At 36.1% G+C, this 12,072-nt stretch overlaps 1 protein-coding gene across 1 annotated transcript in view; it reads left to right on the top strand.

The window, feature by feature from the left end:
- The window catches only part of CR1 (complement C3b/C4b receptor 1 (Knops blood group)), a 98,831-nt gene extending 89,502 nt beyond the window's left edge, over window positions 1-9,329 (top strand). Inside the window, exons 25-27 of the mRNA XM_066361858.1 lie at window positions 668-740; window positions 3,921-4,028; window positions 8,433-9,329. Coding sequence (XP_066217955.1) covers window positions 668-740; window positions 3,921-4,028; window positions 8,433-8,445 — 194 coding nt within the window. The 3' untranslated portion in view covers window positions 8,446-9,329. The remainder of the gene's footprint in view (window positions 1-667; window positions 741-3,920; window positions 4,029-8,432) is intronic.
- The last annotated feature ends 2,743 nt before the right edge of the window (window positions 9,330-12,072 follow it).

Below are 12,072 nucleotides of genomic sequence, written 5' to 3'. Positions count from 1 at the left end.
CATTGTATCAAAACTGCTATCTTCATATGCATGCAGAGCAAGTGTCCTCTATCAAAGGTTCTATACTACCTTTGAAACATTAAAAATGACCAGTCATTCATTTTATTTTATTTTAGCTGGAGAATACAATGTAGGATATTCTTCAGGATGGCAGTCGTGCCCACTTGAATAAATTGAAAGCCCCAAAGAGCAATTTTCTAAGCCCTTTTCTGTCATCTGCATATTTAAGAGGAATAGTGTTATGATAGTTTGTTTCAGAAGGAATTGGCAGATCTGCCATGTAGGATAACTCTTGCCCCATGTCTTATATTGATACAAGGGACGTAAGCAGGGCCCTGGAGAGCTGGAGCCCAGGAGCCCAGGAGCCCAGGAGCCCAGGAGCCCCAGTGCTGTTTTCACATACTCCTTGAAAGGTTGCTTTTGGGTTAATGGTTAGAAAACTGCTCAGCTCACTCCTTATCTATATAACCCTGTAGTAGAGCACTAATGTAATAGATTAAGCAGAGTGAAAATCTTAAAGGTAAGCTGTGTCGGTGTTTATTAAACCAGAATTTAGTTACATTTTAAAAAATTATTGGCAACCTCTAGAGAGACTAGAGGTTAAGATAGAGTTCAAAGGCACAGGTTATATTTTCCATGCATTCAATTATCTTATTTTACTGCCTAGGCACGTCCTTTGGTGTGATTTTTATTGTAATCATCACTGTTTCCTGTTGGATGATTCTAAAGTGCAAGAAAGGGTCAGTACAGCTATATTCTCCTGGAAAATGCCTATTACTATACTTGCCTTGCCTTGGAAGCCAAAGAGAAGTCAATAAAAACCTCAAAAGAAGAAAAGTATTACATAAACAAATGCAGTAATCCTTATAAAGAAGGCCTTCGGTGCACATTATGCACAGAGAAGTATTCACACTAAAAGAAATATATATTTGATATTAAGAACACTTCTTTTTAAAGCTTAGAATTTTAAGAAAAACTCAAGTTTTACAAAAGAGACAATAGGCGAAAGAAATTTTTCTAATGATGTTAATGAGGTAGTTGGTATCCAGTTTTGTTGAGATATTCTTGACTTCTACCTTTACACACAGACCCTAATAAGGCACTAGAGCAGGGGTCCCCAAACTACGGCCAGCGGGCCACATGCGGCCCCCTGAGGCCATTTATCCGGCCCCCGCTGCACTTCCGGAAGGGGCACCTCTTTCATTGGTGGTCAATGAAAGGAGCACATTGACCATCTCATTAGCCAAAAGCAGGCCTATAGTTCCATTGAAATACTGGTCAGTTTCTTGATTTAAATTTACTTGTTTTTTATTTTAAATATTGTATTTGTTCCCGTTTTGTTTTTTTACTTTAAAATAAGATATGTGCAGTGTGCATAGGGATTTGTTCATAGTTTTTTTTATAGCCTGGCCCTCCAACGGTCTGAGGGACAGTGAACTGGCCCCCTGTGTAAAAAGTTTGGGGACCCCTGCACTAGAGGCTAGACAGCATGCTGCACTAGTACACATATCTCAGGCTGCCAGAGAAGACGGGAGACTGCACCGGGTATTAACAAAATAAATCTTTTATAAATACCATTTACCTTTTAAAGTTACAAAAACTTTGCAAAGATTAAGATCTAAATAAAGAAGCATTTTTGATTAAGAAGAGAGCATACACAGGTTTTGTGTTAGTGGATTTAATTATAATAAAATCATTGAAGTCTAAGGCAAAGAAATCAATGCTATAAGCTAAATTAGCAAATTCTATACTGATGAGAAACAGTTTATAAATGTAGATGAACAGTTTTCTAAACAAAAGCATTAAAAGATTTAAGTTTAACATTTCACAAAGGATTCCATTGTAAATTCTTTTTAAGATTTTATTTCAGAGAGAAGAGGAGAGGGAGAGAGGGAGGGAGGGAAGAAGGGAGGGAGGGAGGGAGGGAGGGAGGGAGGGAGAGAGAGAGAGAGAGAAAGGGGAAAGAGGAAGAAGCATCAACTCCCATATGTACCTTGACCAGGCAAGTTCAGAATTTTAAACCAGTGACCTCAGGATTCTAGGTTGATGCTGTATCCACTGCACCACCATAGGTCTGGCTCCAATGAAATTTTTTTAAAGTAGAATACCACAGCAGAACATTTTGCAAATAATCTAGTCATTTTTTTCTCCTTTCTTTGAAATCCTCACACTCTATTGATTTATCTCTTATGTTCTTGGTTTCCACAGTGGTCCTCACCTGACAGTGAGCTCCTGTGAGCAGGGACCACTTATAGGCGCTCCAAATCATTTTTATTTTATGATTTTTACCTCTACTTACACAGTAGTCAACATAATAATGGGAATAGCAACAGCTAACATATTTGTTTATAAAATGCTTTAGCATTTATTGTCTTCTTTCGTCCTCAAAGCAACTCTGTGAGGTAAGTACATACAGAAATGTCATCCCAAAGTGGGGAAGACTCTGAGATTCAGAGAAATTCAGCGACTTGCTTAAAATTATACCAGGAGGAAGTTGTTAAGAGTTAGGGTTTTAGTCCCAATTATCTGACTCAGAATCTTGAAACCATGTGGCTATTCTGTTGATAATCCAGAACTGCATATAATACAAAGCTGGAATATTTCCTTTTTCTTTTTTTCACATATACTTTCTCTCCCCACCTCTACATAGTAATTGGATCTGTTTTAGCTATTCAGGTATATTGAGCCAATATCTTTCTGTAGAAAAATACACAATCTCTCATAACCACCATTAAGTAACTGGACAACCAGTTAACATACAACATACACTCACTAAGGTGGTATTCTCTCACACCCCTTGTACCACTCATCATCCATGACGACTTGGAGGCTATTACTCTTCTAACCATGTAATCACTCCTCCCTGAAAGCCCATCCCACCTCAATGAACAACCCTTTTCTTCCTCATGGATCTCAGGTTTGCCCTTCCTCATCCTCTGGAAACTGTGGCTCCTGACTCAGTCTGCTTCTTTGTCTCAAGTGGTGCCCTCGCCTATTTTCCATGAGGGGGTAAAGAGCGGGTAAAGAGGAAGTAGTGGAAAGTGGTACAGTGAGTTTGCCTTTTGTGCTTCCATTCTTAGGTCCCAGAGACCAATGCATGTGGGAAATCTAAAGGAACTGGTAGTATTTATCCATTTCATTTATGTAAAATGAAGTGCTCATTAAATAACCCCCAGAGGCAGTGAACATATCACATAAGACCATGGGCTTTGCAAATACAGTAATGACTGTGTTCACACTCCCTCACCAGCTTTGAAACCCTGGGCAAGATGCTTAATCTTTCTAAAGTTCTTTCCTAGAAAATAGGGATAATGATTGTTCTTACCTCACCTTAACACAGTGCCTCAACATGATGAAAGTCAGAAAATGTTAGCTATTGTTTTTTATATGATATATGACTATTATGATTGACATTTGAAAGTGATTAAATACTTATTTTACTGTCAGTTCTCATATACCTTCATCACAACTGCTCCTTTCTACACTCTAGGTATTGTACAAAATACAGAACATATATCTTCACTATCAGGGAAAAAAGAAGCCTTGTGTAAAAGTGCAGCGCAAAGCCATTTACACTGTGCAGCTTAAATGTCACAATCTTATTGTACCAATATTTACTAGTCAGTATAACTTTGGGCATAGGGAAGTGTGTTGTTTTGAGGCATGAGCACTAGTCTATAAGCAGTTTAGGGTTCAGATACAATATATAGAATGGCTTTAGTATTATTTCTTAATCCCAGGTTTTAGTTAGTCTTAAAAAGTGTGAGTTGGTTACATTTTTCTTTTTATATAACTTACAAATTTATCAGAAATGTGAGGCAAATTATGTTCTAAATTTAAAAATGAAAGCTAGTAACTTCTTTCAAAGCTAAAATGTATATAATGAAGTTATTGTTCTCATTTTTTTCTCCCCTGCCAAGTAGCAGGACTACAGATGAAAAACCTAAAGAAGTGAATATCCATTTAAATCCCCGAGAAGGCATCTGTGAGCATGCTCAAAGTCTGCAAACAAATCAGGAACATAGCAGGTACCTTATACATAAATTGATTCAAAATATGTTCAACATCTCAAATATCAAAAATGGACACAGGATTTGCATATGGTATTGCACCAGGTAGGTCACGGATAATGAAGGTGTTTGAAAGTACTTTAGAAGTTGGACACACCAGTGTTGCTCTCTTTTTTTGCTAATTGTTTCCAGTGGTTTGCTATGAGGACTCGGTCAGTGTTCTGCACAGAAACTATTCTGCAGAGCATCCCTATATTTTTGTGCATTTATACTGTGAACCTTTGAGAAGTAGTAAGCTTTTCTTCTCCTAGTGCAGGGGTCGGAAAACTTTTTGGCTGAAAGAGTCATGAACGCCACATATTTACATATTTTAAAATGTAATTCTGTGAGAGACATACAATGACCCATGTACATTAGGCATTATCTAATAAAAATTTGGTGTTGTCCCGGAGGACAGCTGTGATTGGCTCCAGCCACCCACAACCATGAACATGAGTGGTAGGAAATGAATGGATTGTAATACATGAAAATGTTTTATATTTTTAATATTATTATTATTTTTATTAAAGATTTGTCTGAGAGCCAGATGCAGTCATCAAAAGAGCCACATCCGGCTCATGAGTCATAGGTTCCTGACCCCTGTCCTAGTGGAACCCAAGCATTTGCCACTTGGGTGTGTCCCTGAGTTCTTCAGCTGCCCTTAAATGTGTACAGTGCAGACTTTCTTTCACTTCCCCTCTCCCCTGCTTTCCGACTGTCACTGAATTCTGTCCCTCAGCTGAATTCCAGTGACTGCTCTCTCCTTTCTGTCCTCCTCCCCTTGGGCTGGTTACGGTGGCTTATCCCTTCTGTCCACCTAGTCCGGTAGCCCGACCGCAAGCTGTTGTGTAAATGTTCAGCTGTTTGTCAAAGGTTTGGGGTGCAAAGGGAAATTACATACAACCCAAAGTGGCACACACATTGCCCGCAGCGTTTTCACACTACAGCAGGATTGACTACAGTAATTGTCCCCATCTGAGGGAGATGCTTTCCAACATTGGACGGTGGAAATGGTGTAATTTTATGGCGTCAACTATAAAAGCATTTCACAGGACTCACATGTGGAGGAAATGAGGCTTTCACAGTAAGACTTCTTTGGGGTTGAAACAGAAGGCTGTCCACAGGTTTCCAACATCTCATCTCTGTCTGTCCCACCATGGAAAAGGTCCAATCTTGTCTTCATTAAGCTCAATATAAAGATCAAAGTCCAGATAATCAACACCACGGTTCAGTCCATATAAAAGCTTAATCCATCCAGGTGCTGTGTTGCTGCACCCAGGTCCACACTCAGAGTCTGTACTTGGAAGAGAACATGACTGCCAGACCACACAGCATGGCTTCTTGGAGAAGTTGGGAGCAAACTGGGTGACCCAAGCAAGAGAAGGCAGAAAGAAGGGCTTTCTTTGTTAAGCTTGTGTTTATATTTTCAAGCTAGAAAGGACTAGCTGTTCTTTAAACCAATCAATCAGTTTCTTCAAGTTTTGTTCGCTTGCAGTGGTTCCTCCCACTAACCAATCAGATCCTTCTTTTAGGGTAACAGGCCTCCATAGGTGCCATCTTGATTTCCACTGTGCATGCCTCAAAGAGGAAGCACAGAAGCACCTCCCCCCATAGTCTGGGGGTGAACCAGCTGTATTCTGGGGAGCTGAAAAAAAACCCGGATTTTTCTTTCCACACAGGGAAGGGAAAGGGTGTTAATCCCTTTAGTGGGGTGATTCTCTGGGGTATCCAGAATTGTGAATGCTAATGTCTAATTTCCTTTACTCTATTTTTTAAAAATTAATATTTAGCTACCTACCTACATTAACACTGAGACTCACAGTGTGGATTCCTAATAGTGTGGGTAGTACTGAACCCCATAATATGTGCTATGTTTATTCCTATACATACATACTTATAATCAAGTTCAAAGACATTTCCATCTTAACTATGCACTTATCACTCACTGTGGCCATGAGTTTTACAATATGACAGCAAAAGTAGCACAAATTTCTTTTACCTTCTTTATAATTTCATGCCTAAAAGATTTGTTTTTATAGTAGATCTTAGCAAACTCAGAATATGATTTTTTTTCTGAAGTAAAAACTTTCATCTTTTTATTTAAAGAAGCACTGTATAGCTTCCCTTTGGCATATTGAATAGCCAGCAGCAGTACCTTGCACTTTGGGGCCATCAGTAAGTGAACTAAAGGTCACTTGGACACAAGCACTCTGATGATAGTCCATCTGACAATCCAGATGGCTACTATGTGACTAGTGGGCAGTGAGCATATAGATGTGGATGCACTGGACAAAGATGATTCACATCCCAGGTGGACTGCACAAGATTTTATCATGCTACTCAGAATGGTATGCAATTTAAAACATATAGGTCATTTATTTCTGGTTTCCATTTAATATATTTGGACCAAGGTTGACTGTGCACGACTGATAGCATGGAGAGCAAAACCGTTGATGAGGAAAGGGCACTACTGTACATGCCATAGAGACAGAGATTGAGTGGCCCACGAAGTCAAAATACTTACTATCTGAACTTTAAATTTTATTGAAGCCTAACTATATGACACTAAGAGGATTTTCTCACTGGCTAAGTACCCCTTTAAGCTTTGGTTTTTACCCATTTCCCAGGGTTCTCTCACATTCGACATTTGTCCCGATCTTTAATGTAGTCTCAGGACTCCTCATTGTAAGCCTTGGTTTCCTTGTAAATTCAAAACTCCATTTTTCTTTATCATATAGAGCAATTCTTCCAGTCCTTCTTGAGTCGGGCTATGCCCAGGAGTCTTAAAATTTTCTATCCATAGGACCCTCAGGGCATTTTCAGAAACAAATGCACAAAAAGCTCTAGAAGAGGATTAGGCTTCTATAAAAAACAGAAAAAAATCTCCCCATTATTTAGTAAATTTCCTTTCTTTTTTTCTTTTAAAGATAATATGTGCTCTTTATTGAAAACATAAAAAATACTGAGAAATATAAAAGTAACATCCTCCACCCAGTGGTTAGTATTGTTAAGCTACATTGCATATTATAATACATTTGCAAGGTTATAGTTTGAGATTATATTGATCTAGTTTTGGTTTCATCAAATGACAAACATTCTTCTCATTGTTACAAATTATATTTACTGTAAATACATTCCACAGTATTCGACATTTCCTTTGTCATTTTTTACTTAACTCTATTGCATTATTCACTTGTTTATTCATTGATTCTACAAACATTGATCAGTATCTTATAATGTACCATACATTGTATTTATGTGTTTTCTCTTCCATGATAAATCAACTTAATGAGAAAGAACAATATTTTTAAAGTTCACCATTTTTTTCAATATAGACTTAATCAAATGAGAGTGTTAAGTAAATATTTGAGAATAAATTTACCTAAGTTTTATTTATTCTCAACATTTTGGAAACTATTTTTTTTTTTTACATAAAGTTGCATCTTAAATTGTGTTCATTGACTGTTGGCCACCTTTTAATAAAAAGTAAGAATTACTTATTAAATTTATACCAATTTTTAAGATTGGAATTTTGACTATAGGTATTCTACAGGAGAAGGGTAATCATTTGTGGCAATATCTTGTAGACAAGGAAGGAGTTAGAGTCTGCAGCAAGCTGAAAACTCAGGCCAGGTACCGGGTTATGGGGTGATGTAGTTTAAGAGGCACTCTTCAAAGGCATGGGCACATGTTGGAGCACATGGGAATGCTCAACAATAATACAGTTGACATATGATGCTGGTGACACCTGTGAGCTAGAAAGAGAACAATGATGAGCGGTCAGATGGCAGTAATTACTGGGAATGTCAGGTGAACTGATGGGCTTTATTGGGAGTCTGTCCATTTGTGACAAGAAAGTGTTCCTGGCCTTAAGAAAGAAGAGAGGCTTCAGCATGGCCCAAAAAGCATTTGGATACCTTAGACTATACAACACCTCCTCTCAATCTTGATTTTGGTAAGGGGAAGACCTGCTACCTGAAGCTGCCCTCCTCCAAACTATCAGCTCCTGTTTACTTTCCCTGCCACCACCATGGTTCAGAAAACAGACTCAGAGAAAGAGTTTGTGTGTTATGAGGAATCTGTATGATTTCTGAGAAGAGGCTCTTTGTATTTAGCTGCTCAACTCTGAGAACACTTTTTCTTTTACAAAAGAAAAAATGGGGAATGTTCATTAACCTCTTTCTTATCTACTAAGAATCTCAATTTATACATTACTGTCTTGTACCCTACATAGCAATCATAAAAAATAGCAATAAACACTTCTTTTAAAACTTGTAATTTATATGTAACATCAAAATTAGCATCATGATTATCAACATATAAATTTTGAGTAGTTAGTGGTTCACCATGCTGTCATCTAAATAAAAATTTCTGTTATTTCAGTGTCTTTCCTTGACAAAATACTATAAAGCTGGAGAATGCCTCAAATTAAAATGATCGTTGGAAAGGAGCCAATTCATTTCAACAGAATAAGATCTAAGACTCAGAAAAATCTTTGAAGTGACTTCACACAGATGCAAACACGTGCATTTGAAGACGCTGATGCTCTCCCGGTGCTGAGGAAGCTCCCTCCTCAGTGTGGGTTCTATGGCTCCATCGCCCTCTTTCCTTGTGCTGACAGCACACACCATGTAGTCAGGAGAAAGACTGTGCTTAGGATGTATAAATAGTCTCAATTTCTTAAAGGAAAGAGGTGTCACCTAGAATTACTGTTTCTAAGTTTGTCATTTGTCTTATTTTTAATGTTTATATGGATGAAACTTGAACAGTGGGAAGGTCAAGCAGCACCACCCAAATGAAAAAGCTGTCTCTGATCCGTGGTTTGTTGAATCCTGGATATGAAATCCTAGGATATGGAGAGCCAACTGTATATTTCTTGAAAATATCTATATATAAGTGGACTCATGCAGTTCAAATTCATGTTTTTCAAGATTTAATTGTAATATGGGATGGACTTATTAAGGAGAAGTTGAAAAATGCAGGAGAGTATGAAAAACAAGTCACATATAGTTATACTACTCAGTGATAACCACTGTTAATATTCAAATTCACTCCCTGCTAATCTTCCTCAGTATATGTTTTTAAACATACATATGTCTTTCTTTCTTACATGCTTTCTTTTTTGTTTATAGAGAAGAATCCACTCCTTTTAGACAGACTGGTGTAAAATTTATGCTATATCAGATTTCACTTTCTTAAAGAAAATTAAGCAATTTCTGTTTTTTCAAAGCTCATCTAGTGATTATAGGAAAGATGGGTCAAGAATATTCAAGAGAAATGTCTGAAAAAATAATATTTAGGATATTTCCTAAGCTCCATTTCAAAAGTACTCTGTACTGTGTTCTATTTTTAAATTATACTAAAATTTCAATAAAAGAATAATTTTATATAAAAGTTACCAGCTTACTTTTGAATAGATTCAGAATACACTAAGTCTACTAAGAAACATGACTGTTAAGAATTTATCAAATTAATGAACATCTATTGACACATTCTCAATATATAGTCCAGAGTCCCTAAAAAATCCACATCTTTATTGAATAAAAATTTATTCTTTATATAATGGACCGTGCTGATGGTCTATAGAAAATATGAGAATCTTTCTGGATATTTAAGAATAGATTTGCATATGACTACTGCTAACCTCTGTGTAATTCTTATTTTAATACTTGCTTTTAAAGAGTATTCTGCCACATTTATGTGGATAAATATAAATATAAACTGGACATCAACAAGAAGTTCAATTTAAAATAATGCAAGAGAGAAAAACAGTATAATCAAAAAGTCAACTGACAAAATGGGAGAAAAAATTGCAACATATCATAGCAAAGGCTAATCGGTTTAATTGACAGCTATTAATTCAAAGACCAACCCTCCTCCTCCTCTCCCCAAATAGGCAAATGATATATTTATCCAGGTAACACCCACAAAAAATAGGTAAGCAGGCTACAGATACATAAAAAAAAATGCTCACTGCTTGGCTTAGTTGGAACATTAGAAAATCTCTATTTTTTCTTGGGTTTCAGAAGTATTAATTTTTAAAAGACTAGAAATGAACTGTTCAAGAATTAACCTGGCTTAGAATTTAAAAATCCCCTCCTAAAAAACAACATTCTAAATTCTTTTTCCCCCCAGGATGAAGTATGTTGGTGATCAATGTAATTAACAAAAATATGATTACTGTGACCTTTTAATTCTTAGAAATCCATGAGATATTCTTTAAACATCAGTTATCTGTGGGAAATACCATACATACTAACAATGTGTAAAATACTGTATTGTCTAAACTAATTTTTTTTGAGCAATTCTTTCAATTTTTGAGAAAATCAGCAACTGAATCAGTTACTCTCCAACGCTATTTCTAATGCTAATCTAGCTAATTTTTTTGCCTTTTTTTACACTTAGATGTAAGATGTAAGTTAAAGACTATTATAATAAGAATAAAATAAAAGATTTTATCATTGAAAAATCTACTTATGGAATATGTGATCCATCTGAAAACACCACTCAAAACCTGGGTACTCATGCATAGTCACCATTCTCTTCTCATTTTCTTTTTGGCAGTTTGATAACATCTTTAGGGGGAGTTAGAGGAACTGCTAGTTTTTACTCCCCTACTTAATTCACTCAAAACCTTCATTCTTTCAAGTCCTTTTCTTGTGAGGACCTTAGGAAGTTCACTGTCAATACTCTCTTTTGAACTGAGTTACAAAAATTATCTCAAGGCCTGCTTGCCTGATTCAGAAGGGTTTTCTGTGAAGACAAATCCAGTTTTGTTTTTAATGTCTACAACTATAAAAATCAAAATCTCTCAGAACTGTTTAGCATTCGGTCAACCCATGCAATAAAGTATTGGCAGAGGCACGTTAAGTGCACTTGACAGCAACACCCAGTGTTTCCTTCAGTGTTTAGAACATATTTATTATACATACAGTCCTAAAACTGTCTGGGCACTGGAGAAAAAGCAAGGAAACTCTATTCTTGACTCATGGAGCTTGTCCGCAAAAATAGAGAGCAAGGCTAGAAACATATCAAATGGAGCCTCCTTAGTTGAGTCAAATCAACATAAGTTGAAGCAATCAATGTGAAAATTTTCAATTATATTAAGAATACCTTGATAAACACCAGGTATAAAATTTTCATTGATTGAAAGAAAATTCCAATTAAACTCCAGTCCTTGAATCTAATCTAGTATCTATAACCAGGAAATCAAACACTAACCATATTTTTTCCCTATCTTTACAATTTTCTCACAGAAAAAATAAAAACTTCCAAAGCTAGAACTAAATGTTTTTTTTTTCTCAGCTTTATTGAGATAGACTTGACATATAATATGGTATACAGAGTTTTGTAAAGAACAATAGATTCTCTGCTTTCACAAATAAGTGCCAACATAGGGCCACTAAACATTTGTTATATAACTCACAACTATAAGAGTGAGCAGGGATTATCATTTCCCATCACTGAGTCTCCTATTTACTGTCTCTTTAATTTTGCTCCTTTAATCTGTGTCATCAAAGAGTATCAAGATTTTTTAATCCAAGAAATTTAGGTATTTATTTTATACATCATCTCCACACTTAGTGTCTTCCATGGTTTGCCAAGAATCCTAATATTATGTTTGTCTGAGAGGAAGAGGAAATTGCATGGTTTGTTGAACCAAGAAAGTCTTTAGTACTCTTAGGTGCAGAATTCTTTAAATACATGTGAATTTTGTAATTGTAGAAAAAGCATTTGAGGTTTGTTCTGAGAGCTTCCATTTCCTCATCATCCTCTCATTCCTTAACCCTGTGCAATACAGATTCAATTCCCACCATTGTATGAACAAAATAGATGTTAGTATATGTGTCAGATTTCTAATTTTTTTTTTCTTTACCTGATCCCAAATGTAACATAGTCAATATAGAAAACTGAACATCACAAAGAAAATTAAATATAATTGTAGTATATTTTTTATTTCTTTTCATGTGTATATTTATCAGCTTTTGTTTCAATAAATGAATATCAAAATGTATATACTGAT

The sequence above is a fragment of the Saccopteryx leptura genome, chromosome 2 (genome assembly GCF_036850995.1).
Source record: "Saccopteryx leptura isolate mSacLep1 chromosome 2, mSacLep1_pri_phased_curated, whole genome shotgun sequence".
Classification (NCBI taxonomy): Eukaryota; Metazoa; Chordata; class Mammalia; order Chiroptera; family Emballonuridae; genus Saccopteryx; species Saccopteryx leptura.
Note: the sequence above shows the minus strand (reverse complement) of the source record. Positions and strands in the feature narration are given on the sequence as shown.